This window comes from Motacilla alba, chromosome 4A (assembly GCF_015832195.1).
Source record: "Motacilla alba alba isolate MOTALB_02 chromosome 4A, Motacilla_alba_V1.0_pri, whole genome shotgun sequence".
Classification (NCBI taxonomy): Eukaryota; Metazoa; Chordata; class Aves; order Passeriformes; family Motacillidae; genus Motacilla; species Motacilla alba.
This window is the reverse complement of record NC_052045.1, coordinates 7,222,149-7,244,830: the sequence shown is the minus strand read 5'-3', so window position 1 is coordinate 7,244,830 and position 22,682 is coordinate 7,222,149. Positions and strand designations below refer to the sequence as shown.

Genomic DNA, 22,682 nt, shown 5'->3' with positions numbered 1-22,682 from the left:
CTGCCCAGATCCAGGCATCCAGCCAGACCTAAAGGCTATCCAAAACAGGAAGAGACGTGCAGAATAATTTTGAGTCTTTCCAAAGACGTTGCTTTTGCTAAACTCTTTTAAAAAATATTTCATCTCTTTTCTTAAAAATATACATTTCTTTTATTTGTGAGTTGCTGTTCACCACAACATTGTTCCAACTCCAACAGCACAGGTAGAGAGAGGAAGGTGTCTCAGGTAGTGCCGAAAAGCTACAGGTGCTGTAGAAGATCCCAGGAGACCAAACACACCCAAAATGAGGCATCTTCAGCCCTGCCAGCTCCTGCTTCCATGTACCTGCAACAGTGCCTGCTCCTTCTCTTTTGCTCCCATCAGAGAAGAAACAAAACTCTTGCAAAAACAAACCCAACCCCTCCCCACCTGCCCTCCCACACAGGATTCCTTAGAACCAGAACCGAGGCCGTTAAAAAATCAATCCAGCATTCAGCTAACAAACGTGCAGACACGACACACGTTGGCATTTGGAGCTGCGAGACGACAAGTTGTTTCCAACCGAACAAGTTTAATGCCTCATTCCCACGGGGGATGCACGTTGGGAACTGACCCACAGGAGTTACAGCTGATTGCAAGGATCCCGGGGAGCAAACGACAACTCTTCTCAGCGTCTGCAGAATGGGAAATCTCTGTAGTCCCTTCCAATTTAACCAAACCTCCTGTAAAGCAAGCACAACCTGCTCCTGGCATGGATGCCCTAAGCAAACGGGGCCCTTGGCACGATGACCAGTTCTGCCTTCACCTTCTGTTTCACCGCATAATAAAGACAAATGACTTCCACTTCTCTCCAGATAAGGCAACTAACATAATGTGGATAAATGGGAAGTTAACTACATGAAACATTTTCTGCTTGTTGGGCAATTATTTTTTCCTCATAAGATAACATGATAAATAAAACCTGCTTCTGTACAGATATTTCTCATTTCAGAAACACATACTTGTTACAGGCCAAGAGAAGACCCTGGGGTTTTTGTTTTCGTAAGAAATACAGTAAAAGAAAAAAAAAAGTGATAAAGACACAAATGCAGAGCTAACTACAGGCTTGTATATACATTTTTGTTATCCACCTCTAACATGGACTCTTGGTGAACGGGATAGACTGGTACTTCCCATTCCTGTTATTCCCAGGATAGCAAGGGAAAAAAATAAATCAGTATCTTAAAACCAGTGGCAACATAGTAAAAACTGTACACTGTTGTCCATTAACTTAAAAAGCAAAGTCTCTAGATGGTATAAAAGTGAAAGCAGGTGCCTTCTACCTTTGATAATAAAAGTCTTTTCCCCTCCCCCTATGCTGCACAATTATCTCCATTGTCTTTGCATGGCCAAGAACAAAATGCTAAGGAGCAAGGCTGCTTGTGATAGACCGCTTCTGGTGGCAGCAGAAGTGTTCACGGTCTTGTCGCTCTTGTTGGAGCTCCCGGTGACCTCGGTGGCGTTGAACTCGAACTCCGGGGAGCACTGCTGGAGCTCGCAGCCGCTGCCGCTCTCCTCCCCGCTGCTCTCCTCACCTGGGGAAACAAACGCACTGCTGTCCTGCTCTGCTGCCTGCACAAGACAGCAGGGGCAAAAGGAAAGCGTGTGGCTGTTCTGGTGTTTGGGAGAGGTAAGCGTGGGTCCCCTGGCTAATGTGATTTCTGTGTGCAGTCATCATATCTGGGCACGATGGATGCAGCCCAGAAAGTCAACCACATCCTGGGCTGCGCCCAAAGCACTGTGAGCAGCAGGTCAAGGGAGGGGATTCACCCCCTTTACTCCACTCATAAGACCCCACATGGAGTTCTGCATCCATGGGAGTATCCTTCCCAGCAGAGGAAGAGTCTGCTGGAGGGAGTCAGGAGGAGGACACAGAAATACTCAGAGGAGGGAACACCTTTTCTAAGAGGACAGACTGAGAGAGCTGGGATTGTTGCATTAAGACACGAGGTAATGGTTTAAACTAAAAGAAAGTAGATTTAGATTTGATATAAGGAACAAATGGTTTTATGATGAGGGTGGTGAAACACTGTGGCACAGGCTGCTCAGAGAGGTGGTAGGTTCCCATCTCTGGAAAGACTCAAGGTCAGACTGGTTGGATGGGGCTCTGAGCAGCCTGATGTAGTAGATGATGTCCCAGCTCATTGCAGGGTGATGCAATGACGACCTTTAAAGGTCCCTTCTAACCTAAACCATTCTATGGCTTTGTGGGAACACCCCTCCTCACACAGCCTGTCGGAGAGGCTGGTTCCCACCCTCCTCACTAACACGCTTACCCACAGCTGAAGCTTAACCAGCTACCCGTGTTAGCATGAAATCCAATTAAAAGGGAAAAAAGAAAAAGCAAAAGGCAAACAACAGCAAACATACTTATGTCAATGAAGTCGACGTCGTTGCCACTGTAAGCATTCTTCAGCTTGTTGGTCATCACCCGCAGAGCCATGATTTGCCGGCGAATCACCATGTCTGGCTTGGTAATGTCCACTTCAACCTCTGGGTTATTCACTTGACTTGCTAAGCCATTTCCAGTCACTGCAAAGTCATACCTGAAAAGAAACCATTCCTGCTGGTACCAGAGCTGCAGCTCAGCAGGGTCCCGATGACACCATGGGAACTCTGCAATGCCATCCCTGCTTTCTGTCTGGGTGACATTCTGAGCCCAACAGCATCCTTCCACATGCCACACCTCACAGCCCTTCTTACCCCATCTCCCTTCCCTGCAATCCCTGCAGCATGTGGAAGGAAGCACTGTTTTCATTTACACTGTGCCACATGGGCAGGGGAATGACAATTTTCTCCTCAACTTGAAAAGGAAAGGAAGATCTGGGGTTTATATTAATAATGGCTCTCAACAGCATAAATCAGCTCGGTGCAGGCTGCAGAGCAATACAAGGTGCTGAGATGCCTTGATGCCAGTTAGATGACACTTTTGGGAACACAACCTTCGAGACCATAGTTATCCCACAGAATTCTATAGTAACTGTTGGAGGTAAGAGTGTCATTCTGACTTTAAGTAATGGACCTTAACCATCAAGCTGGGATATTAAATGTGCGCTTCTCACCACGCAGACATGAGATGCAATTTCCCTAATAACCCCAGCAGGAGAAACATCTGTGATGATGAAGATGAGATCCTGCAGCCCCATACATCAGAGAAGGGGAAAGCCAAGATGCTCAGCTTCAGAAGGTATACATGCTCAGCTCTGAACACATGTACAGCCTCCTGGTTTAAAAGAGAGGCTGAGCAACAAAACCCAACACAATACATTTCCTGACACAGGTATTTGGAGTCTCATCTTATACAGCAGGGATAGGACACATTCCCCTTTCCTCCAATTACCTGACTTGCTAGAAAGATCAGTTTAACAGAAGAAAACATTACTTTTCTTAGTTATAATGCCAACATCAGTATCACAAAAGAGAGAAAAGCCTTTGGCACACTCTACTGATCCTGGACACCAGGATGTCATCATACTCTGAAAAGCATGCTCAAACCCTGTCCTATATATGGGAGTGACAATGACGATGATAATTGGTGGTGACAAGTTTTGTTATTATTTGTGGTCAATATTATATGTTTCAAAGAAGTCTGAGACCAAAGTGTGGAAGACTACCAAACTTCTACCTTACTGGAGTCATGGAGAAAATAGTAAAGCAAATTATCTGGCCCAACTCACATAGGATTTCCAGCCTGCCCTGTCTCCTTGCCAAGGGCTGCCAAGCCTCCATCTCCCCTCAATACTGGTGCCCCTGCACACACTGGGGGTATCTGCTGTGAAAAGCCCATAGAGGCTGCTGATAAACAAGATTTCAGGAGGCAGAGCCACTTCTTGTCACATACACTCAAAACATTGCCCTAGCAAAGTATGGCAGAGTTTTAGGCACAACATAAAACAGTGCAAAAGTTATGAGGTCTGGCTTAGTGCTGTGGCCCAAAACTATCAAGGGCAGAACCTGCTTTTACTTAGAAAAACTGCTGGAAAACCCCAGACAATCGGTTTTTTGCCTTTTTTTTTAATGGAACATCTTGGATTGTGCTTATTTCCTCAGTAAGCAAACAGAAGAAAAATAAAGAGAAACTTTTATTTCCAAAATAAAAGTTAAACAGTTACATAAACCATATGACAGAAAAACTCTGGCTTACTCATGTGTTGGCAATTTCTTCCTTAGAAGCAAAAAAAAAAAAAAAAAAAAAGAGAGTTTTGTAACTCTTTTTTCCATAGAAAGTGTGAATGAAACCACTGGCCCCCTTGTGCCACTGACCTCAGCAGTGGAGAAGGTCTCCACCCTCCATCACCCCTGCCCTTGCTCAACAAAGAAACCAGTTCCTGGTGGAAACACCAACTGGGGGGCACTGGGGCAGCAGCACAGTCAGACAACACAAGCACCTCTGCTTTGTGGCTGGGATACAGGATTTTGTACAGATCATCTCCCCAGTTCCATGAACAACTAGTAAGGGGCTTCAGTCCAAGGAGAGATGAGCTATTTGGGTATCCACACTCTGCTCCCTTCTCTAAAAGAAACCCCCATGTAGAGCTGGGACAACACTTTGGCGTTACATTCCAGCTCTCCCATCTACAAAAACAAAAGGGGTAATGGCAGCAGCCTGTCTTGGGCAAGCTGGGATCACTCCTGTAGGAGAAAAGGGCTCAGGGAGAAGGATCAGGACACAGGGAAAGTCTGGGGTGAGAGGGAAAGGGTTAAGCAGGGGCAGCAGCATCACCAAACCTGCTCTTGGCGCTTCCATTCCAGCATTCATTCTCATTGACAGTGCCTACAGACATCTTTTCATCATTGCAAATGTTGCCAGGGAGAGATGACCAAAATTTTTTGGCTTGTTTCAGCTTCTCTTTCACATCAGTAACCTATTAAATAAAATAAAAAAAGGAACACAAGACATAATCCAGAATACCAAACGCTCAGTAAAAGTGAAGTTGAGAAGGTTTTTTTCATCACAACAGACATGTACAGGCCAGATCTTCAGGCTGTGAGTTTTGATGGTTGATTTACTTTTTTAATACAAAATTAAACACTCTCCTCAAACACATATTATTCATAAGCCAAGCTTTTAACACAGGCACTTCTCTGACATAGAAGCACTGAGGTAATTAATGTCTAGAGCTGTGGGCAGATTACACCCCTTAGAGAGTTTTAAGACAGCCACGGAATATTAAGAAAGCCTATCAATTAAAAAATGGTAAATTATACACTGTGGCACTCGAGTATGAAGCACCTGCGTGGCAGGAACAGGCACTCACCAGTCGGTCCAGGCTCGTGCCAGCAGCTGTTGTCGGTCGCTCCTCTGGGTTGTAGGGTCTGAAACGAGCAGTGAAGCCACCTTCAGAGACAGAGCGAGCAGTCCGGCCTTGGGCAAGTGTTTTTGGCTGGCCACATCCCTGGAAAACCTGTGTGAGAGAAGAAAAGGATTTTATGAAGTAAGAGGTCACAAGAGCCTCCCTTTCCCAGGCTCCAACGCAGCCCCCGCCCAAACTAATGCATTAGCTTTATATACACTTGAAAGAGCATTCAAGAAAAAAACATATTGACAAGAATAGGGAAATAAAAATTAAATTAAAAAATCCCAAGTGTCCTCTTGGCCCATTTACCTTCTGAGACACCTGCATGCTGTTCTCCTGCATGTTCATGATGGCATCTGAAATTTTCACATCAATGGGGTCCATGACAGACTCGATGTTGAAAGGTCCCTCCAGCCTCTCTGCTACCAGCAGCATTGAATCTAACACAGAGAGAAAACCAAAGGTTTGCAATGGAGGAGAATCTACCACACAGAGAAAAACGAAGGTTTTTCATGGAGGAGCTTGAGGAATAGGAGTTAAGAAGGATAACAGTTTGAGCACAGGGACATCAACCACTGCAGTGTCACCTCTGACCAGCATGCATCTCCAGGAAACATTTTGCTCAGTTCCCAGAGCCTACACCTTCACCACGCACTTAGAGGCTGCCAGCACCAAACCACAGGCTGATGTACATCAAAAGCCATCACAGCCTGCCAACAGCAGCCTGTAATCAGCTCCTCCCATCAGAACAAGCATTACTAACACTCTCCTTTCCATGCTCGTTTATTAAAGGTTGCCTTGTGTCATTTGTTTTTCAAGACTGCTTTCAAAGCCATCAGCTTCCTCATGCTGGTCTTGAGCACAAGGCACCAACACGCGAGGGTCCAAGACAATCCTTGATACCATCTTTCCCTTATGGAGAGCTACAGGCTTTTTCCTGTCTGGGGAAGCCAAGGGATTGCAACTCCTAGCACCACATGCACAATTTGCACAAGGAAAGGAGTCTGTGTGAGAGCAGGGTAAATGCTGTGCCCTCATGATGTATCTGGCACATGTCTAAGCAAGGGGAGATGGGAAGTCTCTCAGCCAACACCAGGTCACTCCTCCTGTGCCAACATGCACGTCCTCATCAAATGCATCATTAAACACAGCAGCTACTGGACCATCCACTACTTCCTCTGGGAAATTATTACAGGCATTAAGGCTTCACCCTGCACTGCATTTAAGCCCCCTCTCTGGGTCTCCCCTAGAAGATGCCTCCAGGAATACACTTGGCACTAAGCTCTTGTCTCTTCTCACCCATCACAACCTTAATTCACTGTTATCCCTCAACCCAAAAGCATTTGCTGGTCTCCTCTCCTGCATCACTTCATGATGCTCTGCCACAAACTCATCTTTTTCCAGTTGCATGTAATTCCTCAATTTTTCCTAGCCTGAGTGACAAGGACAGAACAGCCTCTCTGGCCCCAAGGAGCTCCTCCCTGCTCCTAAGATATGCCTGGCCCCTTCCATTAACGAGAAATGGGCGTTTCACACTCAGTCTATTCATCTTTCACATGACATTCATCCTCCTCCTAAGTGCAGAAGGTACTTTGCACAAACAGAAAACTTCTGTAGGCTCTGGCTATCTGTTAAATCCCTGTAAAGAAACTCTACATACTGAACAATTTAGTAATAGCTCTGCCTGAGTGCCCAAGTCATGTTAAATAAATCACATTAAATAAGTCATGTTAAATAAATCACATCTTAAAAAAAGATGAAAAATATAAACCAAAGCTATTTGAGTATGCAAAGTTATTATCATTATCATTAAAAACAAGAAAAAAATACAACAATTCTAATAATAATCCAAAACCATAACTCCCAACATGAACTGCAGATGCCTTCCTAGCCTGTAAATCCACTTTTTAAAGAAAACTCAGTATTCTAAAGATTTGCTGGGTATTAGTTAAAGGACTATCATTCAATTAACCCCCTCTCACTCACTCAGCTCCACCAAGGTGTGGGTGTTTAGGGAGTGAGCTCCAGAGGAGCTGGTGGCCCCAGGAAAGGCCCTCACTCTGCAGGCACACACCACCAGCATCAGTGACAGAGTTCTTGCAGGGCATGGCTGGAATGTCACCGTCAGGGACTACAAACAGGTCTGAACTAAATGCATTAAAAAAAAAAAAAAAAAAAAAAGGAAAAAAAAGAAAAAAAAAGAAAAAAAAAGAAAAAAAAAAGGAGACGGTAATAACAAATGAAACAAAGAGTCTTAGACTGTATTGTGGTGGGCTCCAATAAAGTGATGCTTCAAATCTCTGAGTAATGACTGCTAGCATGAATATACCATTGTGCCGGAGGAGAGAAAAATGCTTTTGATGTGCTACCAAATGGAGACTTTTGTAAACAAGTGGAGCACAACTTAAATGTGTTCATCATTGTCAAAGCTTTTGGGGTTTTTCACGCGCATAAAGAACATCCCGGTGCAGTGTGCAGGAAGATGCTCATTTCAAATAAAAGTATTATGAGTAGACAGATAATAAAACAACACAAAATGCACAGGTTTAAAAAAAAAAATAAAAAAAGAAAAATCATTGTATTTTGTAACTACTTAATTCTCTGAGTGGCCAGGAAAGGCCACAGATCAATAAAGTGTTTGTGAAAGACTGAAAGGAAACATAAACCCCAATTCTTCTGGCTGTTTGGCATCTTTGTAAACTTTGAGCCGGGCAGGCCATCCACAAGACCATGGGAATGTAGAGCCAATTGGGTCCTTTGTTAGCAGGGGTGCCATGGCGTTCCACGTATCACAGCCCAGGAATGCAGCCTCTGCTTTGACTGCCGATAGAGAAAATGCATTCGGCCTCCAGCAGAGCTGCCAAAGCTGGCGAGAAAAGATAAGGAAAGTAGTAATTGGAGTTGGGATTGATACTGGCAAGGAACACTAAATGAAATAAACTTTCATTACAAAGGGATGGGGAGGAGCAAGAGCTGAGGGTGGGGGGACTCTGCCTCATCCACAGTTTTGATTTTGGAAGCATCCTGCAAACTTTTACCTCCCAGCAGGAGCTGGCTGGTGTCCCCAGAGCAGTGGTGGCCAGCAGTGGTTCCCTCTGGCAGCCCTGTCTGACGTTGCCAAGGCTGGCTGGGGCTCAGGGCGCCGCCAGCACCGCTGCCCGCAGGAGGGGAGGCTCCTGCCCCAGCTCCAGGAGCCAACCTTCTGAGCAACTCAGCTCCCAGAAAAAGATTTTCCATTATGGGGAGGAGAGAGATTACAAATAACAATTATTTGCTCCAGCTCTCGTGCAAAGTAAATGATATTTATAAACACGGTGAGATGGCTCAGCTTTGCTTCACCAAAATCCCCAACTCTGTCAGAGTGAAAAACGTATCCCGGGCCATGTATTGCAAACACACAGCATGACAAAGACTGCCTCTCCTCCCTGTGATGGGGAGATAGAAGTGGATTTAGGTGAAAAAAAAACCAACCAAGACACACCATCTAGCACCATCCCTTAAAGACCCTTTTCCTCTTGCATACATTTGTCCTTGCTACTGGCATTGAGACAATCCTTGGCAACAAAGCACCTCACTCTCATGAAGGAAAGCAATTCTTTCTCATTGTGCCACCAATAATCAGAAACCCACATCTTCAGCCTCACTGTCTGACTTGAAGAACAAAAGGCAGTTTTCAGTCTTAACCCCAAGATCTGATTTAAAAGGGGAAGGAAGGAGGGGGAAGACCTTGACCATTCATTAACAACAATCTTTTTTTTTTTTTTTTAAGCGGGGTGGGGGAGAAAATTCTTTGCACACAAAGTAGTACTCCAGATATGTATATGGAGCCTGAATTCGACATCTTTGAGCAGAGTAAACCTTTGTGGAGAAAAAAAAAATAATGAAAAGGCACTGGAGATTAACACTGTTCATTCAGGAAGGCTCCAACCCCCCAACAGCCTGTTTGAAACAAAGTATACCCCTGTCTAATTGGTGTACAATTGTGTCAGGAATAGAGGGAGAAATAATTTAGATAGTTAAAGGGGAGAAAAGAGTACAATTCGGTCATTATTTCATACTCCTCAGCTTTAAATGGTACTTTGGAGAAATAAGGAATTACAAAGTCTTCTTGTCTCAAAAAACCTACAAACTTTACATCCCAGCTTTACATAATTGACTTACTTATAGACCCACTAGCACACACAAATGCATGTTTCACATGCACCCACATTCATATAGACTTGCAGCGCTTGCTAGAAGTTCTCTGACTGAACTATTTTAAATTGATTTGATAGGTTCAAAATCTGCTTTTGACTCGTAATAAATCATTGCCATAACTTGGCACTTAAAACCCACAATGCAAAATCTCATTGTGACCATGGAGGTGGGATTTTAGGATTTTGTGAGGTGGTTTGGGGGAAATTTTTTGGGGTGTTATTTCTTTAATTATTTAAACCTTTAAACACACACATAAGATATTTGTGGCATATGTCCTGCCCTAAACACCAGATATATTTAATTTAATTTGTCTTGAGTGGCAAACTGAGAGAGAAACCAAAGTCTGGAACATAACCAGCACCTGTTCACTTATTAAATGTCTAAAGAAAGCACAGCTTAAGTTTTCTGTATCTGTACTCCTCTGCCACCATCAACCGAGAGTGCAAGAACCAAGCAAATACTGCCAATAAATGTAACAAAGCTTAATACCACACTTAAGTAATGAGTGGGCAAGAAGCCCTTTGGGGAGGAAGCACTGCAAGAAGAAAGCTTTGCTTCCAACCTGGAATCACATGTATTTATTTTGTCTTGTTTAATAATCTTTAATTATTGTATGCAGTCCCTGATCAGTCTCGTGTGACAGGGCTCGCCGGCTTCCCCGAGGTTCGTTTTTAGCCGCATACCACCTACAGCAATTAGCTGCTTGTGCTTTTGTCTGTTTTCTGGCATTATGCCCTTCCCTTTCATGGGATTCTTCTTTTCTACTTGGACTAGATGTTTGCAAGTCTCCTGGCTTTGAGCTATTTCAGCAACAATTGTAGTTGAAATACTTAATATTCTCATGAGAAAGACGGCTCTGAGGACTGGGGGGCTGGGGTGTCAGCCTCCCAGAGAATGATTTGGAAACCAAACTTAATGTTACATTTAGCTCCCTATATGGAATACACACAGAAAAAAATGCCTTCTGAAAATAACACCCTGCACACATTCAGTTGGCATGGGTAGCAAAGTGAAAATCCAGTGCACAAAACAGAGGAAAACAAGTTCTAAGACATAAATGTAGCCTGAAATGTCAACTAGCAGCAATTTCCTTTTTTTTAATGTTGCAACTTAGTGAAATCTTTTCTTTCTAATAATCTTCTTTTTTTTTCCATGAGTGGAATGGAAAGAGTACCACAGCCTTTTCAGTAGCAGCAGATACTTTACATGTGCACTTCATGACACATTAACTAGAGTGAAGCGACTGCTCCCAAAGGATGCTCAATCACAGATAAATCAAACCTCCTAGAAAAGCAGCACGAACAAAAACATTTAACATTATCTATTGCCTGTGCCCCAAAATGTGATGCACTGCCAGTTCTGATGAGCCTTGACCCAAAGTAGAATTCAGCATTTCAGTCTAAATTTTATGTATTGCATGATACTGTGTATAAGCACAGAAGAGAAATAACGAACAGGAGGAAGAGGATGGCAGAAGCAGTAGCACAGTTTCATACAAGACCTGCTGACATTGCAAAAGGATGGCGGCCAAGCACCAAATGAGCTGTTTAAAAACAGATTCAGACATGTCCTATTCAATTTTTTAGTGTAAAATCCAGGCCTACAGCTTTTCCCAAAGCTCTTCATGGCTGGCAAGGAGACTCCCGGGCTGCTGAAGGAGAAAACTGACTTCAGGAAGGACAGCTGTATGGTGACAACAAGGTGTAAGTAGCATAGAAAAAACAGCTTGCACACATGCTTGATCCAGCAAGAAGAAACATTCTGGGCCATGCCACTTCCATCCTCCTAAAGCTTGCTGCAACAAAAGTCACTGGCACAACATTCTCATTTATTTGAAGGTTAATGTGAATGGCAAGAGGTGTGGAAGGGAAAGATACCCATCACAGATACCTGAAAAACCTGCTACAGCTCAGCAAAGCCACTCACAATGCTATTCAAGTGAGGGACACACTAGCAGTGCAGACTTACATGCAGTTTTAACCCATAATGCCTTACCCATAAAGGTATTCCACTCGGCATCCAAGTCCCCTTGGTTGGCCAAGCAGCCTCTCATGACATTAAAGCAGTAGTTGTAGCAGGGCTTCACCGACACCAGCCCTCGGCAGTGTGGGCAGTACATCATTTTCAGCAGCGCCCGCGTTCCCTGCGGCGTGGGGTTCACCTTTATGAGAGAGAAAGAAAAAAGGACAAGAAAATTAGCCCTCAGTCACTAAAGCAAAAAACCCCACAGATTTACCCCAAGGTGCGTGGGACAGAGCTGTGCAGAAGAGACACAGCGGGGTCAGGCATCACGGCTGGTCCCTGCTTATGTGCTCCAGAGATCGGGGGAACAGATGAAGGGGTCTGGCTCACCTCCTCGGGTGTATCTGCCACTCCAGGGGACACAGACACCCCCATCTCTGCAAAACATTATTTGCGCCATGTAGGACACCCTGTATGACGTGGGACCCCTCTCAGGGTTGCAAGGACAGGCACTCCAAGGGGACAGGCAGCACTCAAGCTCAGGGAAGGCAATAAAATGCACCCAAGTCAAAAGATATCACACAAAGCTGCACTCTCTGAGCCCTGCTGCAAACACATGCTGAAGATGATGATGCTGGGATTTTTCAGGAAAGAGTGGAACGTCAAGATGGGATGTCTGACACGATCCCTGTACCAAACCCACTGGGAGCATGCCCTCCTCCTCAGCGGGGCTGTGGCTCTTCCTGGACAATCGCTCAGCAGGGCTCTCCAGCACAGAGACCAGCTCCTTTATATCACATTCAAGTCCCTCAACACAGCATTTACATGACAGATACCCGGGTTCATTTACACTCAGCACTCATCACACTCAGTAACACCATTCCCCACACCCGAAGGAGGTGGCAGCCACAACCCTGCAGCTGAGGACAAGCTGGGAGGACCCTCAAAGGCCCCGGTGCAGCCGCTGGGCGTGCGAGTGGAGCTGTCTGCAGCAGGCACGTCACCCCTGAGCCCTCAACAGGGCTGTTTTCCAAAGTGACTCATGATCATTCATGTTTGATTCACCCTCTGGCCCAGTTTCAAAACATTCATCGAAACCATCTCCATCCAGCCAGTCCAAGGAGCTTAGCTCCATCCTGACCACATGGTGGGTCCATCTGAGGCGGAGAAGCTCCCTCAAGAGCAAGTTTAAGTTTTAATTAGACACATATGAAAATAGAAAATTAAGATGCAATCAGAGATTGCCTGACAAAACAGAAGTGGTGTCTGCTGTTTTAAACAATGCACCTGAGACTCCTTGTAAGGCATTTAGGGAAGTGCTCTAAAGAGGCTGTGATCCAAGACTGTGCTGGAGGAGCCAAACAACATCCCTGAGAAAGAGCAAAGTCCCTCAACACAAACAGCTGGAGATGTGGATGGCCCTCACGTGCTGGAGGTCTGGGAACTGACTTCACGGCAGAGAGGACAAGAGGACTAAGTAGAGATGAATGTCCATGAGGAAGATCTGGTACCACACATATGCTGAGGACCTTACTATTGCCCATCTCAGTGTGAGGACTATGGAGAAACTAAGCCTAATCTTCTGGTGCAAAACCTTGCTGACAGCCCACAAAACTAGGAGGCAACAGAATTCAACTAAAACAAACCAGAAAAGAAAAAGCATTACATAATCAAGCTGGCTTTGTTAATAACATCAGCAAAATTTTAAACCCTCTTTTCTTATGGAAAGAGATGACAAAGATCTGCTGTGCTTCTGACAACTCAAACCCATGGTTTCTCTTCAGCAGGCAAGTGAACTGCTGAGAGAGACAGAAGGACAGTTTTCTGCAGCTGATGTAGCTCAGCATTGGATTTTGGCTGGCCAGCAATGTTCATCACACAGCACTTTACACTTCTTTTGTCCACAAAGAGCCTGTATGGCTGAGGAAAAGGAGAACCCATGTAGAAAGCTGTTTGTGGTGGCTGTGGAATCTGATTCAGATGCTCCAGAGCATACACACATTCTATATTATATATATAGATTTGGAAGGCACAGTGGGAGCAGGAGCCCCAGCAGAAGGCTCCCTATTGGGACAGCATGGCTTTAAAGGAGAGCTGGATCAAATACTAAGAGCTTAAGCAACAGAAACCAGCTAAATCAGATGATTTATAGTTGGAAAACTGGAAACAGACAAATGTAAAGGTATCATCTGCTATCCAGATGGTGCAGTCCTTGCAGAACAAAAAAGTGGCAGGGGGAACTAAATAACATCTCACACCCAGAGACAAGAGCTCTGAAGGACACTCAAGTTTAGTAGTTTAGTTGTTTCTCTGATAAAAATCCCTTCCTGTGTCACCTAACAGTAGGTGACAGGACCTCCATGGTAAGTCCAGAGGCTTATCAGTTGATCCTGGCCATCCTAGCACTGCTAGCCCTCATAGGAGTGCTCTGCCTCCTCCTTGGGAAGAAAAATTAGGAAAACGTTGACAGCACAAGCCAGGCGCTAGAGCAGTTTGAAGTGGAATGAGGAGCAGGAGGGATCCCCAACCCTACTGTGGAAAGCTGCAGCTTTATGGAAGGGATTGCAGGCAGCATGCTGCAAAAAGCCACCTGCAGAGCCATGACCCAGGAGGCCCCTTCCCATCTTGGGTTCCCACCTGTCCCACGAGCGCCGAGCGGCTGCAGCCCCACAACATCCCCCGCTTTGATATTCCATAGGGGTAGATCCTTACGAATCCCAGCAGATGCCGGGCAAACTGAAGCTGCTCTCCTGCATTCCACAGCAGGCAATATGCAATTGTCACTTGGATCAGGTCCTTTGAGCAAAGACACGGGATGATTTTAAAAGCAAGAGAGGTTCCGCTTCCTTCCTCACATAGGTTTGAGTCCTGCAGAGAGCTGAGCAGAGCGTGATCACAAAGGGGTGATGGAAAAGACAAACCCCAGCCTGCAGTGACTGCCAAACTGAGCCCTGCTAGTGATGCATGTCACCCACAGGGAAGCTGTTACTGTGCAATACAGTTGCAGGTGAAGAGGCAGACAACGGGCAAATTCATCAGTCTAGAATTGGCATTTTATTGTGTCAAAAAGCAACAGGAAGGCACAATCACAGATCACTCTAAGAGAGAGTTGTGGGGAAGACTATGAGCAATTACACCTCGTTACAACAGTGATAAATGCTTAACTGCCTGAGTATCACTGCAAGGAGAACCTTAACCCTTGGCACGGGGCCTGTACCCGGTCCAGACCAGCTCTGGCTCTGTCAGTGGGGTGTGCCATATGTTGCCTTGGCAATTCTTCACAAGCTTTTAATGTTGGCCCTGCCACACCAGGTGCAAGCTCTTAAAACGCCATTGTATGTAACAGTAAACCCAGATATGCTTTGTTCTGGGGTTGTGTTTATCTTGGAAAGCAACTCAAGTTCATTCAAACTGTACTCTAGAATGACCCTCAAAACCAAGTAATCTCCTTTCTAATAAAGCAGAGTACCAAAGAAAGCTTTATTTGCTGGAGGGGATTTACTCTGGTAGATTTGAACCCAGGTAGTAGTAGCTGCAGTGCACATACCCTGTAAAAGCTTCTAAAAGAAGTAAACGCACTCCAGTCCCTTCCTTTTATCTTGTAAAATTTATTTCCTTTCCATGGCGTTCCACACCAGCGCAGCAATCCATCACCCTGCGGTTTCATCATGTAAATTACAATTTGTCCATATCTATACGCTTTGTCAAACGTGAAGATTAAAAGCTGCTAACAGATGTGTTTTGGCACCAATCTTCCTATCAAACTTGCTCCTTAAAAATACAGATTTGCACAAAATTCACAAAAATTAAGTGAAAAGCAAACAACTCAGGGCTTAATGCAAACATTTCGTATCACTTTTTTTGGGGTAACATCCCAACTTACATTGACTGGTAAAGGTAAATTCATGTTCCTGTGAAAATGACATGCTCTTGACATAATAAAATCAGTTTTTTCTTGGTACCTAGTTATACCTGTCCCATTTCAGAGTTTCACATGAGGGAAACTATTACACCCTTAGCCTTTTCCAACTTGCTGGCAATTGCAGCTGGATGCATTCCTCTGGTGGAAACATCACCACTAAAGTACACACCTATGGAGTGCAATGCCTTATCCACAGGCTACCACAAAACCACCAAAACTCAAGATAAAGTGATCTGTGCAAGCAGATAAAGTTCAGAGAAGCAATGAGATTCTTTTTCATCTCCTTCCCAAGGCAAGGAATAGCTGAAGAAAGATGACAGAGCTCCAACCATGGACAGTCCTGCAGGGAGCTCCCACAGCTGTCAGACAGCCAGAGCTACATTACATTCTGTCATTCTACCCTCAAGTTAACATCAAGAATGTTAATAATAACATTTAAAATCCTGTCAGCTTTAATAACTATTTATAATAACACTGATAACTCAGGCTTTCTTATTTTCCACGCTTGCACAACAACAGCGTTGCCATGCCAGCAGCACAGCTGCCAGAAAACAAAAAATCCAACAATTTGAAAATAAATGTGATGAAATTACTGTTGTTTTATACTGTGTTTTATTTGCAAAAAAAAAAAAAAAACAAACAAAAAAATAACAACAGCAATAAAAGACTGAAAGAGTAACTTCCAAGTGACACGGAAAGATGATCTCAAAAACATACTCTGAAGCTGCTGTGAGATGCTCTAGGTGAGCAATCATCTTAGACAAGTGAGTTGTCATTGATTTTTGGGACCAACACAACCCTACTTGCATCATGTTTTCCTCCTCTCAGTGTTGTGCAAGAACCCACAAGAACATCATCTTGGCACACGCTGGTCCTGATGTTCAGCTCACTGTGAGGCAGAACATTGCTTAGGAGGCTCCTGCTTTGCTTCCCCACCCCAAATATTCCAATGAAAGTGTTTTGGAATTAACTACATGTTTAACCAATTTTGCTGGCCTGGTGCTAGAACATTAATAATTTAGACAGCATCTGGTTCAACCACAGATTTAGGCCCCTGAGGTCTTGCATAAGGGAATACATTTAGGAGTGATCTTGGGAACTGCATGACTCTGTGTCTCAACACTTGCTACCCATGGCAGTGTCTGCTGCAGCATTATCTCGTGCAAGGAAAAGTTCAAGAGTACATTTCTGCTCAGTTCCCTACTTACAGTGTGCTCCCCCCACTCCAGAAGTGACAGCGCCAAGAGGAAAAGCAGAGCTCCTGAGAGTCACAGCACCAGGCACTCGAGCTGCTGCCTTAACATTCACATGCTTGTCTTCTCCAACAGCAATCCCAGCCCACAAGGGGCACAGGGGACCTCAGGGTGCTGATGTGGATGTCTCTCCCTCTGAACACTTACACAGCAATGCCAGGCTCAGCATCTCCTGCCAATGGTGCCCTTGGGACCAAAGGGCCTTTCACATCAAGCTCGTTCTCTGTAGGAACAAGCCTCTCCCTGCCTCAGACACCATGGATCATGAAGAGTGTTCTGTTTGCTTTAATGAGTAAAGCAGCAGGGATATTTATCAGAGCATCTACAACCAAAACCATCCTTAATTATCCTTCACATTGTTTTCAAAAATAGCACCAGGACCACAGTGCAGGGCAGAGAAAGAAAAAGCCAAAACCATGCCAGCGGACTGAAGTACTCCTGCATGACACCATCTACTCCAAATCCACAGTCCTACCCAGGCACTCCCAGCTCTAAATCTGAGCTGACTCCTAAATCTGCTGCTCCAGCATGCTTTGAAGGCCTAGCACAGGCCCTCAGATGGCTGGAACTGAGGCAGATGCAGTCACATTCTTGGCAGGTCTTCTCAGGGTCATCTTTGATGTGGAGAAGTGCTTGGTATTGTTTTCTGCATTGATGTTTGCCCCTGGTATGTGGAAGGAAATGTCCTTGTGCACGGCAGCCCCTTGGTCTGGCCTCATAGCTTGCGACCTGCTGCCTGGAGAGCACTGCCCCTTGGGAGGTCCCTCTGCTACACACTAAAAGGGCTCCTTAGCTCCTCTGGCTGTTTCTTAGTTACCCACATAGCAGAAGGGCTGCCCTCCTGTCCCTTCCCAATGCATGCAAGCAGCATATTCCATTTCTGTCACTTCCCTGGCAAGGTTGGCTCTTGCCTGAGTAAGATATTGTAGCCCTTGGACATAGGAACATGAAATTCTTTCTGAAAGAGGATTACAGTCACATTCCCCTTAAGTCAAACCAAGGGCAAAAACTGCACAGAGGCAGGCTGGATCTCTGACTAAACTTTTAGATCCTCAAATGGTAATTACTAGGGGTACAACTTTTACCAAAACCAGACCTCGTTGCCCTACTATTTGTGATGATACAGGCCTTAATTCTTATCAATTTATTGTTCTATAATTTTTATCACTGCTTCTCCTAAGCCAATGGCTGTTCCACATTCACCACCCATGTCAAAAATGACACAAGCCACAGCTCAGTTTGCTCGTGCAGACCAGCAGGTCAACCAACAGCTCAACTTGTGTTCCACAGGTGCCTCATTCAAGATGAGGCAGTTCAAAGCAAGAGAGGGTAAAAAGCCACTGGGCTTCCACTCCAGCTTTGGAGCACCTGTGGGAAGGCAATCACCTGTCCCCCTCTGCAATTCTCTTCATAAATAGTTTGAAGAAAATTCCCTCCTTGGCTGCTACCATTACACCTCATTATGGCAGAAATGCCAATACAAAGAAAACTGACATCCTCCACCCACTGGGACATCTCCAGCAGCCTCCTCTTGGTTGCCAATGTCACCAGAGGACAGCAGAGGAGGAAGTAGGTGTAATCCTCATATGAAACTGCATTATTTAATACAGCTCATAACTGTGCTTCCAAACTAAACACCATTTCTCGCATACAACTTTCAAGCTGCTGCCTTTCCCAGGGCTCCCAAGGATAGGCTGGAAGACCCTTTCCAGCAGCCCAGATGCTTTGGTGGCAGTTATATCTCATGTGGCTTTCAGCACACAAGTGCTTGTCGAGGAGGTGATCTGAGAGCCTCCTGAGCTCCCAGCAGTTCTGCCTCAAATTACAGGACACAGGAGGGAAAAGTGGTAAAAGAATCCCAAAACAACAGTTTATCAGGATAATTTTCCGGGGGGGGCTCCAGAAAATTCTCACCACCACTGCCAAGTGCAGAATTGTCACATCCACACATCCTGGTCTGCAGAGAGATGGTGACACAGACACAGAGGTTCAATGCTGGGTGGCTGCATGCTTCAGCCTTCATGTGCCTCTGCTGCTGACCTCCAGCCAGACCTCCCCTACCAGCTCCTCCTGCCCCTACAAAATGCTGTCACAGGGAGCCTAGCCCTTGATTCCACTTCTTCCCTCACAAACAAGGACCTTCACCCCATACCTGTAGCTGACCTGCACCCTACAAGCCCCAGTGCACTTTGCCCTCAAAGGTGTCATGACCCTCGACCAGGCTGTGAGTTTAATGGCATGCAATTATCACATCTCAGCAGCCTGAGAACTGCCCAGTTGCAGGTTCTCATCCTTTTTCAGTCACTCATGGCTCTGCCTTGTATTTGCCCTTTTTTTTCCAGCCCTGGCCAGGCAGGAAATGTCACTGCTAGCAGCAATTTAACCTGGCTGACTTCAGTGCTTGTCCAGGGCTAAGTAGCAGGAGAGTGATTAGGGGACAGGGAGATTTCCATCTCCCGAAGGCAAGGGCAGGAAGGTCAGGGAGAAAGCCCCCAGCACCAGCACAGGACAGAGAGAAGCACTGGAGGCCCCCAGCCCCTTGCAGCCAACCTCAGAGGCAGGGCACATCTCTAACAGGCAGAAACAGCATCCTGTACAGCTCTGCTGGGCAGAATACATCTAGAAAATGTTGTACTTTTTGGGTCCAAAGAAGGGAATTCGAGGGGTAAAGACTTGAGCATCAAAAACTGTGGGGTTTGGACAGTTTGAAAAAAGTCTGTGCTTTCTCTCAAAACCGTACAGCTTTCCCTGTCTTGTGGATTTCGGCACAGTGGTACAGGTTTTGATCCATTCAAGGCTGAATTTAAAGTTATTTTCTAGCATTCTGGCTCAGAAATCAAGCATACTTGCAGCTTTTCAATATTCTCTCTTCTTTTACCCCTTTATTCCCAAACTCACACAAGAACAATATCCTTCTAAATACAACTCCCTAGTGAAGATGTAAAAATATCTGGGATCATTAAAAAGCCATCAAGGCCATTGCACTGCAGAGTGCTCTTTGCTCTCTTGATAGTATCCCAGGAAAGTACACAGCTGGGCCTTGCAGTAGTTTGTATTTCTCCTCCTGAAGATTTTCAATTAAACATTTTTAACTTACTTGTCACAAAGCACATTAAAAATAAAACTAATTTGCATTCCTTTGGACATTTTTTCATAAAGAAGAATGAAGATTTATCCCCCAAGTTAATCCCTGGTATAAGCAGTCATTCCACTACAACCCCTGAGTAAAAATAATAAGGAAGAAAAGTCAATGGAGTTATTACATAGAGCTCAGCAAAGCCAGACTAATCTATATGTAATGTGGGAAGCCCCAAAACACAACCACAGAGCAGCAGGCATAAAAACATCAGCTTTTAAACCCACGTCTAGGATTTCCCATTGTGTCTTACAGAAACACCATGTTAGATTCCACTGAATGAGATTAAAACACTACAGGAAAGATTATTATTCCTTCTACTGCTGCAGCTAAAGCTTAGGTATTCGACAGCAGCGACTTTTGTTACTGCTTGGAAAAGTCAATCTGTTGCAGGATTTCCAGTGCAACTTGTGAAATTGAAGTGGAAAGTAGAGCAACTGTGATTGTCCACTGCACGTGAGGTATTTCTGCAGCTGCGTGGGACTCTGGGTAGCTTTCCACACTCGAGCAATTAATTCTAGGGTTGAAGGCAACTCTACACTCAAGGATCTTCAAAAGGGAAAGAGAAATCACAATGCCACCTCGGGTTCACGACTGATTCGTAACAGATGCAGGGACCGTAGCCCTTGTGGTTCCGTGTCAAGTCTGGAGACGTTTTGATGAATTCTGAGCAGATGGAGCATAAACACGATCCCTCAGCCATGCACATTTACTGCCCATCAAGTAATTGCACTGTACAGGGGCTTAATAGCCAGACCTCCCACCCAAATAGTTCATCCACACTCTGCAGCAGTGAAAACCCCATCCCCTGACCGCAAGAGCTGCCACACAGCCACAAAACAAGGGCCGCCAAATCTGAAACCCCAACCAGGAGTCAGCAGGCTTGGCCAGTGGCCTGGCACAGAGACATCACACTTCATATGCCACCACCCCTCCCTGTCACCAGGACAGCATCCCTGAGGCTGAAAGGTTTTGTGATCTCGTAAGAGTGACCCAACATGTCACACATAGAGCTCCACAAACCCATCCCCAACCAGCAGCAGCACATTAGTCTACCTTAAGAGTCATCCCTATTAGGTGGGAAGTCAAGGTGTCCAAGGACCTTTACCTGTCACTGCTAACTTAAAACTCACTCCTAAAGTCTGGGTATTTTAGTTAAGCAACTCCTTCCTTGCTAATATTCTTTGCCCTTCCATACATGTTCTGGCCTATTGCCTGCTTTTTGCCTCATTTCTCTTTAAGAAAAATTAACATGGAAGCAGACTTCTTTTTTCCCCTATCCTCAGAGACAGTATTTTAATATTATCCCCATAAGTCAAAGAAATTTGAATGATTACCACATTTAAGGATGCTGTTTGTACTGCCTACAGAACTGCATGTTGCTTCTAATAGTATCTGAACAGCTATTCTTTTTTTTTTTCCTGGCACTTGGGGTGATTCAAACTCCTGTCTGCTCTTTCAGCCTCACATTTTATTACTCCATAACCAGGTAGAGAGAAAGTAAACGTCTCTCTGCCCAATTAAATGATTACAATAAATCTTCCACAGCCCACAGGAAATGAGCTGAGTTTGTTAAAAGGAAATCATTAATATTTGTTATCTTACATAATCACTTGAAGGGGATTATTGACTGTTCCCTATACCATACAATCCAGACCAAAATTAAAGACAAATCTCATGTCAAAAAAGCAGTCACCCCACTTAAACAACTCCAAATTGATTTATGTGAAGAGGGAGGTAAACATTTAAGTAACCAACACATCACAGCTCTTTTATTCCCCCAAAAAGTGACTTTACCATAAAGGCCTGAGGCCTAACTTGTGCTGCATGTGTGGCACCGAGTACAAGTGGCTTCTGCCCTGCACAGATGGCTCAAGCTTACTGTTGTCACAAAAGTGCTGTTTGCTCATGTGAACTGCCTCTCCCCTGGAGCAAGGAGAAAATCATCAGCTGCTCTGTAATAGATGCCTGTAGCATCCCTGACTCACTGTAATTCAAAGGCAATATTAAGAAGGAGATATGACCATTACACAAGCAAACACGGTTATTTCCACTGCAGAAGGCATTTAATTTCCTGCTGTTGTTGTTCCCTAGACAGGAGGAAAGCATCCACCTGGGGAACTGGGCTGTGGTGTCCTCAGAACGTGACTCTACCATGCAACAGCACAGCCTACAGAGATGGAGCTGGGTCCCATCGGTGCTCAACTACCACCACCGCCTTTAGGTACAGGACAACAGGGAGGGATGCTGCCCGTCATGGCTCCAAGGGACATGGGGACAAACACTCAGGGGACAGAGCTCACCGCAGACACTTTGCTGATGACATCCCTGGCGACGGCCAGGCCCTGCGCGAAGGTGCGGGCGGCCACGAAGGCTCGCGTCACTTGCAGCTTGAGCTTCCGCGGCACGTCCCCGAAGGGCTTCAGCTGCTCCGTGTACTTGCTGACACACTCCAGGTACTCATCCGTGAAGTGGTACTGGGGGTTGACCAGCCGGAACATGCGCTCCAGCAGGCGCGCCCAGAACTCGTTGAGCATCTCCTCCAGGTTGACGTTGCCGCCCACGTAGTAGCGCTTCAGCTCCACAAAGAGGTCCTTGAAGAGCTCCGAGTTCTGCATGTACAGCCGGCCGTACGTCCGCACAAACATGTCGTTCAGAGACTTCTCTGCGTTCTCCAGGAGCTCTTTGAAAAACTCTAGGAAAGACGGAGAGAAGAGATGGTAAACACGGGCACTGGTTCTGTGTTCACACACTCCTACAACCGCTGCTCACCTGGAGGATTAGCACAACGAGACCATCATCAAACTGAAATGGAAAATTAAAGGACTCCCCCAGAAAATTTTCCATGTCTATACCTCAAAAACATGTCTATATCTCAAAATTTTTGATTACTCTTC

General features: G+C 45.2%; 1 protein-coding gene across 1 annotated transcript in view; it reads right to left on the bottom strand.

The window, feature by feature from the left end:
* Positions 1–530: 530 nt before the first annotated feature.
* Positions 531–22,682, bottom strand: part of GPC4 (glypican 4) — a 66,487-nt gene continuing 44,335 nt past the window's right edge. Inside the window, exons 3-9 of the mRNA XM_038164683.1 lie at positions 22,089–22,480; positions 11,508–11,673; positions 5,625–5,755; positions 5,277–5,423; positions 4,747–4,883; positions 2,389–2,564; positions 531–1,553 (exon numbers count right to left, since the gene is read on the bottom strand). Coding sequence (XP_038020611.1) covers positions 1,345–1,553; positions 2,389–2,564; positions 4,747–4,883; positions 5,277–5,423; positions 5,625–5,755; positions 11,508–11,673; positions 22,089–22,480 — 1,358 coding nt within the window. The 3' untranslated portion in view covers positions 531–1,344. The remainder of the gene's footprint in view (positions 1,554–2,388; positions 2,565–4,746; positions 4,884–5,276; positions 5,424–5,624; positions 5,756–11,507; positions 11,674–22,088; positions 22,481–22,682) is intronic.